The 20,267-nt window shown below is 45.9% G+C and overlaps 1 protein-coding gene across 1 annotated transcript; it reads left to right on the forward strand.

Annotated features, from left to right (window-relative positions):
- Positions 1–10,870: 10,870 nt before the first annotated feature.
- Positions 10,871–12,631, forward strand: LOC146190796 (solute carrier family 22 member 11-like). Its single transcript, XM_084600238.1, has one exon. The coding sequence runs from the start codon at positions 10,871–10,873 to the stop codon at positions 12,629–12,631; it is 1,761 nt and encodes a 586-aa protein (XP_084456364.1).
- Positions 12,632–20,267: the final 7,636 nt, after the last annotated feature.

Here is a 20,267-nt window from a genome sequence, read left to right on the forward strand (position 1 = left end):
TTGCGACGCAAAAAAGGATTTCAAGCAATGAGGTTGGGCTAAATGTTCAGAGGAAAACCATGTTAACATGCTGACCATGTTATCCAAATGTTTTGCGCTTGTTCACTTCAGCTGCCCATCATTTCAAGGTTCTACTGGAATCTCCGAGGAAAAATTATCATTGCATAAAATGAAGATCAGAAGGCATTTGGAAGCCAGGTGTAAAAAATTACGTTAAAATTTAAACATTCTTCTGCAAAATTTAGTTTCGTCCACAGTGCGGCTTAAAGCTGTTGCAATGTGGCAAAGTGTTTTGTGGCGAAAACTGTCATGGAATTTGTTTATCCATAAAGCGGGGCATTCTACAACTAAATCTAAAGCCTCAACTTTACGTAAGAGCTTAATTGGTTAATTAGTTGAATTGCAACCTAACATTATAGGTAGTCAGCGATTGCGCATTATCGGTAGACGCTGCCAACCATGAAAAATGGCCAAATGGAGGAAGTACTCCGTTTAAAAGGGAAAAAGGGAGATGCAAAGTGCGAAAAATAAAAGAGAGGGCGGGAGTGAATTTTCACCAAGGAGAGAGCCCGCATGATGGTGAAAATAGGTGGTTAAATGTATAACAGCTTTCGCTGATTTGTGCGCTAGGCCGGTAATCCTTGCTGCACTATTTTTTCGCCTGGCTAATTACCTCAAAGTTAGACACTAATAACAGTCTTTTTGTCATTTCACAGGATTATTCGTTAGTGTGCTACTTGTGGTAGAGATTATAAAACTGGTCTACATTTAGGCATATACAGGAAAAAGACTCCACATATGCTGTACTGAATACAGCTCTTTGACATGCAGGCTTCACGCCTGCACCGTGTCGGGTTTGGTAAGCACACATTCTGGGGCCACTGATCGCACTCAGCGTCTTGCACTCGTTTGTCAACAATGGTCCTATATTGAGAGGCTCCTTTGAGACTATCAGCAGTCTTTCGATGATCGATCGACTCTGTTTTTTTCGCAAATGCTTTCCTGCAACCGAATACTCTACAACAGGGGTTCAACCCAGGGGTTACACCGAAAGAGATTTCGTGAAACAAATTACATATATATATTTTTTCTCGGTACAATTAATTGTTCCTGTCTTTACTTTTACTTTTCCAAATACGTTTAGCAGCCTATGCGAGAGGTAGTAAAAGATTAAATCTTAAGGGCACGAAATTCGCAGGAGAAACTGTGCCTTGTATACGCAAATATGATCAGGTTTAATGGCCAACCAAAACGACTGAAATGCTGCGAACCTACGGCAATCACAAAGCTTGCCATTTGTGGCCCCGTATTTAATATGCCTCGGGACTCCGTAATTTTTGTTCCACACTCCGTAATCATACCTGTGCGATTGTCATTTATTGCTCGAACACTATAAGGTCATCTACCACATGTGGAATAGCTGTTCTGAGTTTAGATCCTAAATTTCTCAAGTCCAGGGTTCTTGGTCACTTTGAGATAACCGTCTTATGGTAACCATTCCATAAGATATCTTTATGAAATGCTGTAAGCTTCATACGCGCGCAAAGAATCTGCTTACAAAATATTTCCTGCGCTAGCAGTGAGTAGTCATAACTGTCAGAGAAAACGAATGGGCTGTGTTTTTGAATATAATTGCGAGGAAAATTGTAAGATACTTTTATGAACCCAAGTTCATTAAAGTATGTTCTCTTCTTATATAGCGATAAATAGTAAGGTCTTCTTACTTACCAGTTTGCTTCGCTCTAACATACTGTATTTCTTCCAATTACAATTGACTGTTGCCCTCCCTCAAAAAAAAAAAAAAAAAAGACGAATTGCTTTGTTTGCAATGCTGATCGACCATTGCTAAGAAACGATAAAATGATCTGTATTATAGACAAGGTCACCTCTTCCTGCTGCGCAGTCACAACTATAAGGAGTTCAACCATCTGCAGCACTTAAACGTACTCTTTAATTATTCAACTATATGTTACAGAGCTCGCTCGACGTGGATGTTCTCCCGCATGCTAAAGAGAGCCAGAGTTTGTTTTACTGATTTATGATTTATTGACTGATTGTTCTTGCAGCTGTAATTATGTTTGTTGCCGTCCTCTTCGTAGAAAAGCATTAAAGCTAGAAACTGTAAACGACATAATCAGACTTCTCGGGGCTCTTTTTTGTTAACCTCTGAGCAAAAAGAAGAGATATTGTTTTCTGTATTTTATACCGCATTCCCAAGTTGCACTCGGCAACGCGCTCTGTTCACCAAAGGGTCTGTAAACACTTGCCAGCTGTTAAAAAAAAAATCGAGAAACAGTAGCCTCATCTCTGGCAGTCGTCGAGTGAAAGCAAAAGCAACGCATGAATATTTCGAAGAGTACATTAAAACGAGCCTAGTCCTGAGTTATCGCATATTCCAGTAAAACTCACACAACGCCATCAAGGGCGGCGGGAACGAACTCCGGTGCCACCTAAATAATGCACGCGGATAATCTCTAAAGTTTAGCTTGCACTCGTCGTATAGAGGACATCGCACGAGAATCTCGTCTGTTTCTTTATTTGTTCACAAACACCAATAGTGCGTAAGACTGCTGAAGGAACGACTCGCCGATGGCAAATCTGAAAGGATCTGCCCAGCAGTCGGCCCAGCGCTCGCTCTAGAATCAATTCTGGTTGAAACATTGATCGCCCGCATGCACGCTGTGTTTCTTCGAAGAACCTGTTGAGCTCGAACCGAAAGGCAAATATAGAGCTAGAACGGGTAGAGTGCGAGTATCCCGCTCCTTTGACGTCACCGTGTATCGGCGCCCTCGTCGAACCTCGAAGAACCGACAGTTTCCCACCGCACGAAGCGGGCAAGAAAGAGGCCGTCAACCTTTCCAAGGTAAAGAGCCGAGCAGTGCGCGCCAATTAAACTAGATACGCCAGCAGGTAACCTTAAGTCCGTGTGCCGTTCGATCGAGAATGCGTCCTTTCAGTCCCCGTGGGCATTCTGCATGCATTCCTTCTGTTGTTCCTTGCGCTGTTTAACTATTAAGTACCAACTAGACCGTCACCTTGCTCTGACGAAGTGAGAGTTATTCCAAAGCATGACAAGATGGCCCGAATGATGTGAAATGTATGGATGGATGGATGGATGGATGGACGGATGGATGGATGGATGGATGGATGGATGGATGGATGGATGGATGGATGGATGGATGGATGGATGGATGGATGGATGGATGGATGGATGGATGGATGGATGGATGGATGGATGGATGGATGGATGGATGGATGGATGGATGGATGGATGGATGGATGGATGGATGGATGGATGGAATATAGGAGCATCCCCTTTGAAACGGGGTGGTAGCAGTAGCTATCATGCTCATTTTTCTCCCTATATCTTAATTGTTGATTTAGAATGGTTAACTAAACCATCATTCTATTTATTAAATTTTGTTCCTACATTACTAACATTATGTCACTTCTCTGCTTTTAAGCCACCAATCTTCCAGTCGTTTTTTGCTAGTTTCCACCGCCGGTTTATTCACCCGGCCCCTGGTATCTCTATAAACCCCAGAGCTTCAGGAACAGTGATTGCGCCTGCATCAACTTCAGGATGGATATCATTACAATCGAGTATAATATGGGCAATTGTTTCACTGGAGTTACCACATACAGCACATGCGTGATCTCCATTGTTAAATTTCTTTTTGTAGCTGCGTGTTCTAAGGCAACCTGATCTAGCTTCAAAAAGTAGGGCACTGCCTCTTGAGTTATCAAAGAAATCTTCCTTCCTGATCTGCATTTTCCACTTTCGGTATAATTCCACACTCTGTTTCTTTTCCATCGAATTTATCCAATTTTTACCTTCTGTGTTTTTCACCTGTTGCTGAATGCTCTTTATTTCTCCGTCCTTGTGACTAGCATACTTACTAGTTAGTTTTCTAGTTCTTTTCCTCCATTGTGAGTCAACGCTTTTTAAGTACAGGTGAAAGAAGGGTTGTGAAGCCGCCACCAAGTGAAAGGCTTCGAACCATATATTTGACAGTCTAGCAGATCGAATGTTACTCGAATTTTTACTTCACGGCGCGACTTCACGGACTTGCACTGGCGTTGACGCCGGTAATGTGCCTCTTGTTATGCCAGCACTGTGCACGAATGCTTAGGCACACGCGCGACCAAAGACCCTGAAAATTCGTTTTTCTTCTTTTTTTTTCTTTTTCTGAAAGCTTAACGTAGCGATAATATGGGAACTTAAGTGCAACTCGCTGTAGCTGATAACGCGAAACAATCGCCATTCGCACCTCACAGATAAGACATCCCAGTTTTTTGTCTTATACTCTGTAGTGTAATTTCGATAGCGGCATGGCTTTATCGTGTCTACTAATTGACCACGACAAATTCAATATATGTAAACGTGGGGCAGTTTTAGGGCGATTAATTCATTCCGTTAACCGGGGAGACTATACTGATATAAAGAAATTATGCAATCACAAATTAAAGAATATATGCAAGCATGAACATAAGGATAATAAATATTTCGATACCTTGTTGTGTGAAGGAGGTAATTAAGCTATTTTATTAAACCACTGTTAATTTTCATTTTGCAACCCTCTTTTAGGCCCTCAGGTTTGAGAGCACTCGTTCTCTAAAGGCGTATTGCAGGGTGAGACAGCGGGTTTAACGCGATGTTATTGAGATCTGTTCGGCATGCGCGATCGGGTAAGAGCGGCTTTTATCCGAAAAATATGGGCCTACGTTATATCAACCGAAGCTTTTTGTCGCAGGAGAAGTTCACCGCTCCAAAATATTTCCCCGGGTGTTTAACTCTCAGCGCGATTTCACTCTCAGTGCGATTTCAGTGCGATTTAACTCTCAGGGCGATTTCGAGGGCAGCTTCGCTCGTCATGCAGACGTCCCGCCAATCCAAATTACAGCGCAAATTTCTCCCATAAAGCGACTGAAGGAAATATAACACCTGGAAAAGTGGGGTTCCTTACCTTTAAGATGACAAGTACACTATAAAAAAGGCTTCATCAGCGAGTGGGATTCGTACCAGCGCAGGAAACCGAGCACCTCTGCTTTGCCTCAGAGAACTCGGTCGCTGTCTCTTTTTGCTGATTTCTTAGGTTTTGTTTGCTTTGGTTCGTATGGTTTAATGTCCCAAAGCGACCCAAGCTATGAGAGACGCCGTAGTGGAGGACTCCGGAAATTTTGACCACCTGGGGTTCTTTAACGTGCACTGACAACGCACAGCACACGGAAGCCATTTCATTTCGTCTCCATCGAAAAGCAGCCGCGGGCGGTCGGGTTCGAACCAGGGTACTTCAGCACAGTATAATCAGGCATCTTAACTACTGCACCACCGCGGCAGGGCACTTAATAATTAGCGGACATCCACGAATACCTGTTACAAAAATAATTCGTTGAAAAGAAAAATGACAAAACTAACAACTATCCAACAGGATAGTTAAGCGGGCGAGTTGGTGATACATCATCCAAAAAAACAGCGCAAACAAACGGGGACGACAGGAAGAAACAACAGGAACAGGCGCTGTTCCTGTTGTTTCTTCCTGTCGTCCCCGTTTGTTTGCGCTGTTTTTTTGGATAACAACTATCATATGGGCCCGAGACAAGGATATTTAAACCCGCTGTCAAGGGTCCCCCCTTTCGGAGCCATGCACTGCGAAAAGGCTGCAGCGGTCACTCGACCACAGTCGCAGAATCTCGCGCTGGCCAGTATGCGCATACAGGAATCATTAATTGTTAAACATTTGACACGCTATGTGCACAGCTGGGTACACAACTGCAGCTTCACTGACAGTGTACTACGCCTATCGGTGATTTTTTTTGTTTCATGGAAATTTTGCATCTTTCTTGTCGCAAACATAAGGTGTGTGTGTGTGTGTTGTGTGTTGTGTGTTGTGCGTGCGTGCGTGCGTGCGTGCGTGCGTGTGTGTGTGTGTGTGTGTGTGTGTGCGTGCGTGCGTGCGTGCGTGCGTGCGTGCGTGCGTGCGTGCGTGCGTGTGTGCGTGTGTGCGTGCGTGCGCGCGTGTGTGTGTGTGTGTGTGTGTGTGTGTGTGTGTGTGTGTGTGTGTGTGTGTGTGTGTGTGTGTGTGTGTGTGTGTGTGTGTGTGTGTGTGTGTGTGTGTGTGTGTGTGTGTGTGTGTGTGTGTGTGTGTGTGTGTGTGTGTGTGTGTGTGTGTGTGTGTGTGTGTGTGTGTGTGTGTGTGTGTGTGTGTGTGTGTGTGTGTGTGTGTGTGTGTGTGTGTGTGTGTGTGTGTGTGTGTGTGTGTGTGTGTGTGTGTGTGTGTGTGTGTGTGTGTGTGTGTGTGTGTGTGTGTGTGTGTGTGTGTGTGTGTGTGTGTGTGTGTGTGTGTGTGTGTGTGTGTGTGTGTGTGTGTGTGTGTGTGTGTGTGTGTGTGTGTGTGTGTGTGTGTGTGTGTGTGTGTGTGTGTGTGTGTGTGTGTGTGTGTGTGTGTGTGTGTGTGTGTGTGTGTGTGTGTGTGTGTGTGTGTGTGTGTGTGTGTGTGTGTGTGTGTGTGTGTGTGTGTGTGTGTGTGTGTGTGTGTGTGTGTGTGTGTGTGTGTGTGTGTGTGTGTGTGTGTGTGTGTGTGTGTGTGTGTGTGTGTGTGTGTGTGTGTGTGTGTGTGTGTGTGTGTGTGTGTGTGTGTGTGTGTGTGTGTGTGTGTGTGTGTGTGTGTGTGTGTGTGTGTGTGTGTGTGTGTGTGTGTGTGTGTGTGTGTGTGTGTGTGTGTGTGTGTGTGTGTGTGTGTGTGTGTGTGTGTGTGTGTGTGTGTGTGTGTGTGTGTGTGTGTGTGTGTGTGTGTGTGTGTGTGTGTGTGTGTGTGTGTGTGTGTGTGTGTGTGTGTGTGTGTGTGTGTGTGTGTGTGTGTGTGTGTGTGTGTGTGTGTGTGTGTGTGTGTGTGTGTGTGTGTGTGTGTGTGTGTGTGTGTGTGTGTGTGTGTGTGTGTGTGTGTGTGTGTGTGTGTGTGTGTGTGTGTGTGTGTGTGTGTGTGTGTGTGTGTGTGTGTGTGTGTGTGTGTGTGTGTGTGTGTGTGTGTGTGTGTGTGTGTGTGTGTGTGTGTGTGTGTGTGTGTGTGTGTGTGTGTGTGTGTGTGTGTGTGTGTGTGTGTGTGTGTGTGTGTGTGTGTGTGTGTGTGTGTGTGTGTGTGTGTGTGTGTGTGTGTGTGTGTGTGTGTGTGTGTGTGTGTGTGTGTGTGTGTGTGTGTGTGTGTGTGTGTGTGTGTGTGTGTGTGTGTGTGTGTGTGTGTGTGTGTGTGTGTGTGTGTGTGTGTGTGTGTGTGTGTGTGTGTGTGTGTGTGTGTGTGTGTGTGTGTGTGTGTGTGTGTGTGTGTGTGTGTGTGTGTGTTTAACTCTTTAGAAGCGGGAAAACTGCCTCTAAACGCTATCCAGTCACAGCGACAGGGGCATCGACAGCCCCTTGCATGACGATGAAATGGAGCACCATCACAATTCTCTTGATCCCGCATAGCTGTTGCTAGATGACGTTGAAATGAAGCTGCATGTTGTATACCACTTTTGCTCACGACTGTACGTGATAGAGTTTGGTAATCGATGAATTAATCACCAAAAATAACTAATGAACTTTTTATTCTTTGTTTCAGTGGCCAGAATTATATTAAGAAAGCGAAGGCTGTCAAGAGGAAAGCTAGCTTTGTCCAGCTTTTAAATTTTTAACACCGGCAACGCAGTTCCATATATTTAAATTCAAAAATACACATATTTTCCTACACATGACCCAATGCATGGGTCATGTGTAGCGCCCATTTTAAGCGATATTTTTTTAGCTAGCATTGACCAGATTTTAGCCTCTGTTTTTAACCCGGACGAAGTCACGAAAGTGTACAGATACGTTGATGATTTTTTAATCCTTTTGGACAAGCGGAGCCCTTTACACTTTAGCGCTATAGTTAATAGAATTTTAGATGCTTTTAAAAAGCATGGGAAGGGACTGACGTTCACATATGAAACACCTGTTAAGAATGAACTGCAGTTTTTAGATGTCCGGATTAAGTTTCGCGGTGACCATCTGTGCTGGGCATACGCCCCCCGTGTGATGAAGCAACTCCTGCCCTATGATTCGGCCCATTCAAAGATAATAAAAAGAAGTATTGTGAATTTGTGCCTAGAATCAGCGCTAGAGAAATCGTGCGAACATGAGATGCAGGCCAGCTTTGATAACCGATTGGCAAGATTTGTGGCGTCAGGCTACCCTTCGTCGGTCGTGGCAGCTGTTTCCGAAACCCTCCTCAAGAAGATCAACACCCGCACTACGAACCTGAAGCCAAGAGAGGACAAAAGGGCCATGCGACCGGAAGTTGCCCCCTACTTGCATAAAGTGTCGCACAATCTGAAGAAAGTTGCGAGCAGGTTCGGGGTGCCTCTGGTATTCTCAGCTCCGGTGAAGCTGGCCCGCTTATGCCCTCGTATCTTGGGCACTGAAACCAGAAGAAATGACTGCGAGAAAAAGCATGCCAGGCCATACGTGCACTGTAATTCTGGAGTGGTTTACGAGATCCCGCTCTCGTGTGGAAAAGCCTATGTCGGCCAAACTGGGCGTTGTGTCAACGACCGGCTAAGGGAGCATGCCCTAAATTTAAAGAATAATGAGAATGTGCACCTGGTTGAGCACTGCAGGACATGCATGCATTGTAAGCCGCTTTTCGATAGTGCAAAGATTCTATGCAAAAGCAGTAATCAAACAGCACGTGAGCTGCTAGAGTCGTATTATATAAGAAAAAAGGGGCGCAACTGTATAAGTGTGGCTTCTATCGTTTTGCACAAGTCTGAATACGAGCTTTTCTGCGCCAGATGAAATGTATTCTCCTGTGCAAGCTTCGTTTTCGTTTGGCATTGGCACATGTGTTTTTTTATTTTTATATATATATATATTTTTTCTCTTTTCTATCCATCTCTCTCGTTATACCTGTTGCGCGCATGCGCGTACTAAGCAATATATTTCGCGTTCTTCTCGAAAATAAACCAGTTGTGAGTGCAGCGTTGGTCCTTGTGTACGTGTCTTCCTTCTGTGATAGTGTTTTTTTCGCTGCGGCTATGTCGAATGTAAGCTACCAACTCGCCCAAAAGCTTGTTTTACTGACACATATTTTCGCTCGTAGAGCTGGCTTCCCACAATGCACATTTTAAACATGCGCCGCTAGGCGTGATATTGTGGTGGAAATAACGCTCACTGTTTTTACGGCAACAGACAAATCGACGCCATTATAAAAATGTGCATTGCGGGAAGTAAGCTTTACGAGCTAAACATGCTTATTTTTGACATTGAATATTTCGCACTGCATTGCCGGTAAAGAAAACTAAAAAATTGAATTCAGCTTTTCTGTTGACGGCCTTCATTTTCTTAATATAAACATGGATCCTAAAATCAAAATAATGAAGTTCATTTCTTAATTTCAGTTAATTAAGTGTTTAATTACTGAGCTCTGTTACGCACAAAATGTCCGCCTTGCTGTACTATATCCACGTGCACAGACCGCACTGATGTATATCGAACATTTTTCCACTAGTAGTAAGGTCAATTTTTTCGTCTCAATTTCAAGCCTATAGCGTGCAACATAGAAATAGGAATTATCTCTACGATCCTTCGGACGTTTACATATGCGGCGGGACTGTGACGTCAACGGGACAGTGTTAATGCGTGTTAATGCCCAGCTAAGGGCCAGCGTTAAGGTCCCATAACTGACCAGTAGGGAAGCAAGCGGCAAGGACAGGGGGGGGGGGGGGGGGATTCGCCCCCCCCCCCACCTGTGCGAATCCCCACCCCCCTTCTTGTCATACCTTTAAGGGAGGAGCTTAACTGCCACCCAGTTTTTAATTTCACCTAATGCACCAGTTGTCCGGAATTTTCTTATAAGGTGTGGCTGTTTCTACGGTGCTTTTACAAACATTTCTTTACTGCGTGGACCAATTATATTATTTAGCCTAAATAGAACTTCGTCTGTTCTTGCGGTCAGTGCAATTATAGGGACATTTGTTTCACCTTTTTGCAGTTCATAATTTTTCATTTTAAAATTCTTTCCACTCTGCTGTCATGTGCTGCTTCTCCATTTTGAGTGATAACCTTATCCTCACTCCTAACTAATTTGGCAATGACTGGTGTAATGTATTTAATTGAGCCGTCTCGTTCCACTCAGTATAGCTCCTTGAATCAGTTCATGTTTTCTTTTTTTTACATTTATCCAGATAGTTGATATCGCTCCAGATTTTTCTTTTTTTTTTGTATGTGAACAGTTGTAGTAGACGTTAGCATAATTACCAATGAGATGTCATCAATAGCATCGTATAATAGCAGACCCCCCCCATAACGTTGCACCAAACTATTTAAAACTTACCTATATATTGATGACCGGGATGTTGTGTTTCTAGATGCCTGCTAGACTTTTCTTCGATTTGAGCTGTACTGACCATGATCACAGGAGTTTTTCTGAATATATTCCTTGAGATTCTCGACTCGTTTTAAGGACAATTTCGGTAGAGAAGAAAAAGAAATGTGCGTATTAACGAGGCACGACAGTATTACGAAAAGTGTCAAGTGAAACACCTGTTTCAGACGCCATGTATCCCTCCGGTTACAATGTCGTTCCGCCGCCACCATCAAATCCTAGGACGATCGCTTTAGAAGCTATCTTGTTAGAATGAAAATGAACGGCCTATCAGAGTCTCGCGCTTTCTTCAAGCAAGCGAGCGTGCTACCGCGAGCAATGCGAAGAGGAGGAAGAAGAAGAAGAAGAAGGAGACCAACGATCAGCGGCCTGCGTCAAACTGCTCAGCGAGGAAGCTGTGAGAAAAGCAGACCACGCCACGGCCTTGCAGCAACCGAGCAGCACGAAGCAAGGCACGGTCTGTGCACATCGCCAACATGGACAACTTCTTCGGAGCGAACGTGGAAGAAACGAGCGAGGCCTTCGACTGTGCCGAAGTGTTCGGGTACGGCAACTTTCAGAGAGGCGTGCTCTTCTTTGCCGTACTCAACTCCTGGGTTATGCACGCGCATACGCTCGCCTTCCCGCTCATCTCCAGTGAGCTGGACCACTGGTGCAAGAAACCGGCGGACGCCAACGTCTCTGACGAAACCTGGAAGAGCCTTGCCATCCCCTTAGGAGACGACGGACGACACAGTCAGTGCACCGTCCGCGCGAGACCCGATGATCCTAACGACACCACTGTCGTTGACTGCGACCAGTGGGACTACGACGCCGAAGTCGCTCACACCACCATCGTGAGCAGCTGGGACCTGGTTTGCCAAAGGCGGTGGCTCCTCGCAGTGGGCATTGCCGTCTACATGGCTGGCTCCTTGGGCTTCCTGTTCGTTGGCGGCCCCGTCACGGATATCATCGGCCGTAGGCACACCATCCTGGGGGCGACCTCTGTGCTCATGCTAGCAGCGTTCGGGGGCTGTTTCGCCAACACGTACTTCATATACCTGAGTACCCGCTTTCTTATATCTGGCTGTTCGGCCACGCTGGTTGTCATGGGCTGCGTCCTGGTAGCCGAAGTGTCGACCGACCGGCATCGGGCTGTGCACCTGAGCTTCAGCATCATCGCTGGCCTTTGGCTGGGAGATGCCTGCTTCGCATTCCTCCACGAGGTGCGGCTCAACTGGATCGTGCTGCAGCTCCTCATGGTTGTGCCGACGCTGTTCCTCCCTCTGGGCTGCGTGTTCATCCGCGAATCGCCGCGCTGGCTTATCGCTCGCCACGACCTGAACCTTGCCGAAGTTGTGGTACACGCTGTGGCGAGGACGAACGGCTTTCCCGAGGAAATCGCGTCGGCCTTCATGGAACGGCTGAGAAGCCAAGAGTTCGAGTATGCCAAGGCGACGATGGGCACTGAGCCAGGCCAAGTTAGGAAGCTTCTCACCAGCGCCGTGCTGCGTCGCGGCATTGTCGTGTTGGTGACGTCCTTCAATGCCACGGGTGCGTACTACGTGGTGCTCCTGACGTCTGCGGCGCATAAGAAGCCCTGGATGCGGTGGTCGTCTCTCGCCACCGACGGCGTGTTCCACGCGTTGTACCTGGCTATAGTAGATAGAATTAGCAGAGTGAACATCGCCGCCACGGTCTTCACATTGGGAGGCATCAGCTGCTGTCTCTTGGCCCTCATACTGGCTACCGGCGTGCCCGAGGAGTTCGGCATACCCCTGCTGATCTTAGCCAAAGGCGTGACGGGCGTGGGCGTGATCATAACAGCGCTGTGCGCTGCTGAGACTTTCCCGTCTGCAATCCGCGGCTCGGGCTCCTGCCTCTATTACGCCTGCGCCCGGCTGGGTGGCATGTTCGCGTCGGGGTCACGTATTCTTCGGGCGTCTGGGCGGGAAGATTTACTTTTGGTGATCACCGCTGCCGTTCTGTTCCTCTCGGCCCATGTTATCGAATGGCTGCCACGTCAAGCCACTGCGTTCCACCAGGAAACGGCACTGGGCCCGTGTCAATCCATGAGTCCCGCCGAAGCCGTGAAGGAAATGAAGGGAACCCTGGAGCCCCGATCCAAGGCCAGGGTTCCCAAAAAGCGGCACCGAACGAGAACCGCGTCCAGCCCGAAGTCGTTCTCCCCCTCGAGAGCCCGCGCGATGAACACGCAATTTAAGCTGGTGAAACCGCCCGCTATCCAACTCGGCTGATCCCTATTTCCCCCAGAGCTCTCTTCTAGTTCCCCTCTCTCCTTCCACCCTTCCTCTTCCTCTTTGCGGCATATTTGCTCTGCGTTTACCACTTTTTGCGTATTGCACACCGAAATAACTATCGACAACGTCTTTGCTGAATATAAACTATATAAGCACCATGCAATAGTATCCTCATTGTTACTACTAGCCTCTGTTCTTTTTCTGCCCCCATTTTTTTTCTTCTTTTCCGTTATGTCCTAATAATACGATTCGTTTTATGTGTTGCCAGTGTAAAAAAAAAAAAGAAATCTGCATTCACTGCCAAATATGGTTCGCTTCTCGTATCTCTTATCAACAGAGCTGATACTACTGTGCTACATTTATTGTGGGCTCATATTCGTAGGTTGCTCTCTAATCAAGTTCTCTACATACGGTCATCCGGACAGAAAGCAGATGAACGCGGCCGCATAAATTTGTTTGCATGTTATATAAATGGACTCTTAGCGCTATCCCCATTGATGCATGCTCGCCGTCATTCGTAAGCATCGGTGGACTTCAACGCCGTGGAGGGCACGGTCTGCCGCTTCTACAATGCACCACTGGCAAGAGTTGCGTATGACTGACCGAGTCCCTCTGCGCGTAGTGACTGTTTTATTCTCGTGCCATAGTCTCTGAACTGTCGTGTAAGTTTTAACGCAGCGTGAAACCATGGTCATCGCTTTCTAATGACATTAAATGAAGCAGTTTAGATTATATGCCTGTCTGCTCACTCCTGTTCTTCCTACTTGTCCGGGTACTTTGTCCGAACACTTTTCTGCCGTGGCGGCTTGATGAATAGCGGGAGACACGTGTCGCACTGTTTCCGTGTTCTATGCAGGCCATCACTACAGCTTAAGTTCTTCTGTATTTGCACGTTAAGCGCTTTTCCGCAGTTCCAAGCTTCCGATAACACAGTAATGCTTTCACTTCTCACTCACAAGAAGAGCTCGTTGTGCGCGCGTGCGGCGCATCAAGCACGACCAGGATATCGATGAACCCCATGCAAAGGTGCGATTGCCAGATTGGTCATATAGCAGTACGTGCTGATACCTTGCAAGCCAAAGGACGACTAGACAATATACAGCACGTGCGTGTGTCCCCGTGATTCAGCCTGTGCAAAAGTATGGAATCAATAGAGACATCAAGGTTCGGTGACAAACATAGGCGAAAGTGTCAAATTACAGAACAAAAAAAAAAAAGCCGAAGGACTGAGTACCTTGTTTTCAGCGCAATTTTGTTGGGAACATGCATGAGAGCTAGGTGGCAGTTTATTGAGCAACACATGTCTGCAAGCGCTATGGTCACTTCGACACACAACTCCGGTCTGTACACACAACTCCGGACACACGAACGGTGAAAGGAGAAACGGCATCTAGCTCATTCCCCACTACATATTTGCAATAGTTAACAATACGTAAAATGGATGAAATGGTAGAGGCATAAGGAGGTACCTCGAAAGTCTGTGTGTATGAGAGTGAAACGTTTAGGTATGAAAGACAATAACTCTGCAGGTAATTTCTTTTCATCGATGTTTTGCGGTTCATGTGTGTCGTCGAAACCATCTCAAAACGTTCTCACGAACCTGAAGCTTCGTCACTGCTTTGTGCTACACTATCACGAAGCCGATGACGTACACCTTCTTTGAATGCACATGGGTAACCTTACTCTACCTTGCTGTCTGTTTCACGTGTTCCACCTCCACTGGTTTGATTTTGATTTCATGTCACCTTATCGTGGTGGTGACACGATTACAGTGACTATTTAAATCACATGCTCATGCCAGGGATGTTCGAGTTCGCGATTCAGTCAGTGTTTAACATATATCGCTCAATGAGACAGATAGCACACAATATTCGACTTAGAAAATTGCTAAGCTATGTCCTACTTAATTAGTTAATAAACCACTTAAAGAGTTTTCTTTGTTGTTTTTTGCCACGCACCTTGCATATTGGCTCAAAAGGCGGTCGGCCCTGTCTGTTAAGAGCATTCAGCGGCACGCCACCGCTTGGATTCCCGGACGTTACTGTCACACAGGATGTGGCATGTGAACTTTTGAAAAACCTCCTGATGACGTATGCAGAAAGCGCAGAACTTGGGGCGCCTGAGACGAGTGGACCCGCTTAGTTTCTGCACAGGACAGCGCAGACTGTTTACCATGTGCTATCAAAGTGTTCGGGAGTACATGCCCTTTCTGCCGCATGCTGGGCGGTCGGTACTGACAAACAGGTCTTTTCGATTCCCATCCTCTACGTGACCTTTTCCTAATGCCCCTGAACCGCTCCTGCCACTATAGACATTGTCCGTTGAACGAACTAAGCGGGCTTGAACTTGAGCTGGAAAAATGAACGTTTCTCTCTTTGTAACAGCTGGCGCCAAAACGTGCTCGAGGGCGGGGACGGTGACCTATACCCCTAGGTAAAAAGGCCATCGGTCGACTCATCCCGTCCGAATGAAATGCCCTGGATTAAGCGCGAGATATTCCAGTCACTCGAGAGAGGGACAACAGGAAGGGAGATCTCACAGGTCGAAGCGGTGGCTCGCGTTGCTGGCATCGTCCCCCGTGGTCACGTACAGGAAACGGTCGGGCCCGAACAGCAGCTGTCCACCGTTGTAGCGGCGGTCGCGCTGCGCCACGCGCAGCAGCACCACCTCGGACTCGGGCAGCGCCTGCGTCGGATGGGCGGTGATGTTTGGGGGCAAATATTAATTGGCATCAAGGAGGCAGCACGTGGCTGCCGAGCCTGCCTGCAGGCCAGTTTACTATAGTAGTGCGTAAAGAACGAACTAGAAAAATAAGATTGTGGTGGGATGCAATTGGCAGGTACTCTCATATCATGAATGATAGTCTGCCAATATCACTCGAGAGGAAACCATGTAGCAGCTGTGTCTTTGTGATGCTCACTTATGGAGCAGCAATGGAAGTCGAACGGAAAGGGTCGAACTTAAGAGAAGAGAGGTATGGAAAAATAATTAATAGGTTTAATGAAAGGGGGCACGGCACAGCGCAAGGCACGCATCGCTTACTTATCTTGCAGAACGCTTTCCTCTATGGCATCGTTCCATTGCACACTTCCCAACATCGCAAAGCGACTCAGGCTTTAACGTGCACTGATATCGCACATCACACGTTAAAGAAAGCCAGGTAGTCAAAATTTTCCGGAACTCTCCACTACGGCGTCTGTCATAGCCCGAATCGTTTCGGGACGTTAAACCTCATAAACCAAACCAGTTATCGCTGTCTTCACTGAACTTGGTGCCACTGACCGCTTCATCTGGCAGCTTATGTACAAGGCCGCCTAAAATATGTGCAAACACGCGAGTAAAGTTATTTTTTTTATATATATATACCATTGCGTCCAATGGGCCCGCTTATCGAACCAATAGAGCAGGTGCAGGTGGTCCTGAAAGTGATGTTTCTCGGCATAGCGAGCTACAATGGCCGGATCAAGCGCAATGGAACTTTTAAGAACGCCACCACTTATTCGCGTGTTGGCATATTTTTTGTACGGTCCTGTACTTCTCCGACAACGATCCACATCACAGCCAGCCCGGGATATAACAGAACGGAGCGGCCGCTAGGTTTGGACGCGGCGCCGCGTCTGGCATGCATTGCTTACCTGTCCGAATCGTGCAGGTTGGTTACATGAATGCTGCTACTTGTCCTAAGAGTGCCGATTACTCTCTGCTTGTGGTGTCGTGCCTAACATACCTCCGTGCCAAAGTAAAGCGGTTGCTATTGCCAGTGTATAGATGTTCGTCCTTTCTATCCTGTATGCTCCTACTTGCAGCTGATGTTGAGCCTGACCTTGGCCCTCCTCCTGAGCAAACAACCCAAGGGGAGTTGCTTTGATCGGTGTTAAAAACAGTGCGCAGGATTGTGTCTGATCAAGTATAGCTATACTGAATGAGCTGAAGGGCGTTGAAGAAAAACAGAGGGCCACAAATGTGACTATAACGCAACTCACCGACAGAGTTGCCACACTAGAGGTCAAAATAAAATTATTTAATCATTCCGACGTCAGCGCATTTGACCGTGCTTTGCATGAAATCGCTGTAAAACTAGAAGTTACAGCAAGATGCGATGACGCTGAGAACAGGCTTCGTCGCTCGAGCTTGCTCTTTGGGTTCGAGGACGAAGTGTTATGTAGACAACCATAGGCACGACATGTGGCATGTGCGGACATGTGTGACCCGGTAGCACTCTGAACGTGATGTGTCCGTAATCCGTGCAATACCAGTCCTGAATTAAAGACATAATAGAAGGAGAATGAAAACTGGGAAGATTTTGAGCAAAAAAAAAAATTAACTTTTGCTCCAAAAAGATGGGCATTACTCTTACGGATGGTCAGTCTGAACGGGTGCGTCAGCTGGGAAAGCTCGACGATGACAATTAAAGACCTATTATCGCAAAATTCACGCTTTTTAAAGATAAACATAGAATTCTTACATCCGTGCAAAATATTAAATGCTCGAATCATTCTGTTCGAGAGACTTTCTCTCGGTCTACCACGAAAGTAAAAAAAAATAAATAAAAATAAATAACTGCTCGAGTTCACCAAAATGCAGCGGAAGGCAAACTGGTGGCTGATAAACTCCACATCGATAAAAAAAAAAAAAAAAGCATACATTTACGACAGCGCGATGGACTCTGTTGTCCTATCCACTAGATAGCTAGAAAAACCATGGACATTCCGGCATTGCCCACTTGTTTTTGTTGTTCTTCTCTAATTTGATGGCACATACCCACACAGGAGGGTCGGCCAAGAATTGGAGTGCAGAGATAATTGATTTTGAGATGGATAATTACATCGCAAAAAAAAATGAGTGCTAGGGAATTGAGAAGAAAAGTAAAATATGCAAAACAAAAATAAAAAGGATAATTAATAACGCACGCAGTAGGAGAACACTGAGATTTGTATTTACAGATTAAAATATTCAAATCATATTAGCAAGGCAGACGTTTTTATTCTATTAAAAGTTTTGAATGGCGTTAAAAACAGACCTGTGGCTGTACCCAAGCATGGTGGCACCGAACGATAATAAAATCCAGCTGCTCAAATTAAGTCCCAGCTGTTGCAACGGTTTCTCCAATTACCGTTTTCTCGAGAAAACGGTATTTGGAGAAACGGTATTTTACCATGATGATGATCATGGTAAAATGGCGGCAGAATAGCAAGAAATGTTCTATTGTCCCCCCCAGCATGCACAGACGGGAGTAAGCGCCAAACCAGACCTGTGCATATAGAAAATTTAGAGGCGGTATACGGCAGCGCAACCTGGTTAGAGAGACTTCAGTCTGCCTTGATTGACATGGTTTCCTACTTAAGGAATACTTGAGATGCAGGTAGTCATCCGATGTTAAAATAGATCCAGTCTGCGTGCTTAATAAGGAGCGCCTACGAGATCGCGCTGCTGCTATGTACGCTGTTGCCGGGAGGAAAGGCAACACGGGGCCATTGAGAGACTCTAGCTATAGTCTATATCAGCAACCTCATTGACTGTCACATTACTGTGGCCTGGTGCCCACACTATATGCCTGAGGTTCAAATGTAAGGGGAGCAAGGAAAGAAAGATGTTTAATATTGACGAATCCATCTTCGAAGAAAGCTCCGAGCAAAAGAAATAAGAGTCTGTAATTACAGCCACTGTTGAGTATGGTGGGTCTAGTTTGCGCACAGCAAGCACCACCCCCAGCAAGTCCGCCTGGAAAATTGGGGTGAAATCCGGAATACGAACCGAAAAAGCCAAGACTAGAAGCGGACAGTATATTTTAACGCCTGCATTTTCATGAAATTGAGAGGCATCCGTCTCTATGATTATGCTAATGGGAAGGCTTTGTAAATGATCTAATAATCCATTCAAAATTCGAGGTGATAAATGTTTTGCGTTATTGGGAAAAATGTCATCAAAGACAATTTGAACCGAAGATCCACGTACGTTTGTTGGAAGAATGTCAGAAAGGACTACGTTCAAAGGTTGTAACAAATTTTGCACTAGTATTACCTGCGGGGTATGAAACCGAGGATATGGCACTGGTCCACAGTTGTCTTTATCATTTACTAACATCCGAAGCCTGCTCCCTAAGCGCAAGGAAGTGCGTAAGGAAGGAAGAAAGTAAATAATGCTGACAGTGATATATTGTTGCACTCACGGAAACCTAGCTGCATCAAGACGTAACGGATTAAGACATTTTTCTTTGTCAAGATTATTATAATCTATCGGCAAGATCACTCCGCTAAGAAATGGGGTGGTGTCTTATTGTCTTCAAAAAAATTACAAGGGTTCAACGCTGCTGAACCAAATATTGAGCGAAAGCATTAGCTGCGGGTGACCGAGCGTTGTTCTTCTTCTCTTTTTCTTCTTCCTCAGCCCACATATAAAGCCCCGCTTTAACCAACCCATATGAATGTGCCTTAGTGGCCTATAGGGGTAACATGAATGCCAGGGTCCTAGCAGGCCGACTCTGACATAACCGTCCCATGTGAAACGAGAGACCCAAGTTGGCAGCTCCTGTCGACCGCTTGAGTTGGTAGCCCAGCTCTCACCCTAGTGTCACGTGGGATGTGACGTCACACCCTTATGAAAATGGAATTTGCCTTTTTACTTCCTTTGTTTTTCCTTTCTGCTTCCTGAACTGCCTTCCTATAGACTTTTCCTTTCTTTTGACTAAAGGAAGTTTCCTTTGAACTCACCTTGTTGAGACTTTCCTTTCTTTTCACAGAAGGAAGCTCATTTTTAAACTGGCTCTCTTTGGCAATACCAATAATGACCTTCCTTCGTTTGTCCTCAAGTAAAGAGGAAGTAAGTTCCCTTTACTTTTTATGCATCATAATCTTCTTTTTTTGTTCTTAAGTGAAAACATACGAAGCTCATTCTTTTCAGCTCTACTTCTCGTTTTTTTCTTTCATGAGTATCCCTTGCACTTTTTTAACTTCTGAACTTTTTAGAATAAACCAATCATACATTTATCAAAATATACGCAATCGCATTCGTTTCTTTGCTGTGCAAGTAAACATCATTTTTTTTTTCATTTTTTTTTAATCCATGCTATATTTTTTTTTTTCATGGGCTATATCTTATTTTTAGCGCGAGTTTCTTCTTAGTCACCACACAAGGACCAAGAATATTCACCCCTTCCTCCCTTTGTCCTTAAGTGTAAAGATAACTTCATTTCATGCATTTCTTGTGCTTATTTTTGTGTGTGTGGCATTACTTGGTCTATGTCTTGCCCCTCTGAATTTTTTTTTTTTTTTTTTTTTACATAAAATATAACACATTCAAGAATTTTCATACATGTTAAAGAATGCCAGGTGGTTCAAATTCATCGCTTTCGCAGCCCGCTGCTTCGATGGCGATGCATGCGCGAGACGGCGTCTACATCTGTGACCGCTGCTTCAGCACTCTGACACGGTACGCAACGAAGCTCGGCGTAGGGCTGGCAGGGTTCTTCAGTATTTGGGTCGGCACTGCAGCCTGGCAACGCTTGGCTCGTAGCGACGCTGTTAGCAAGCGCGGCCTGCTTCCGTCGTGATTTAGTGCACCTCGGTACGGCGCGACGTTGACGTCGCGCAAGTACGCTTTTACCGTGGTGGCATTTCCAGTGCGTGCGACAGGT

The sequence above is a fragment of the Amblyomma maculatum genome, chromosome 4 (assembly GCF_055883805.1).
Source record: "Amblyomma maculatum isolate TAMU_Amacu chromosome 4, ASM5588380v1, whole genome shotgun sequence".
Lineage (NCBI taxonomy): Eukaryota > Metazoa > Arthropoda > Arachnida > Ixodida > Ixodidae > Amblyomma > Amblyomma maculatum.

Bases quoted from the DNA above. Each gene is read 5' to 3' on its own strand.
- LOC146190796 (XM_084600238.1), top strand. From the start codon at position 10,871: ATGGACAACTTCTTCGGAGCGAACGTGGAAGAAACGAGCGAGGCCTTC.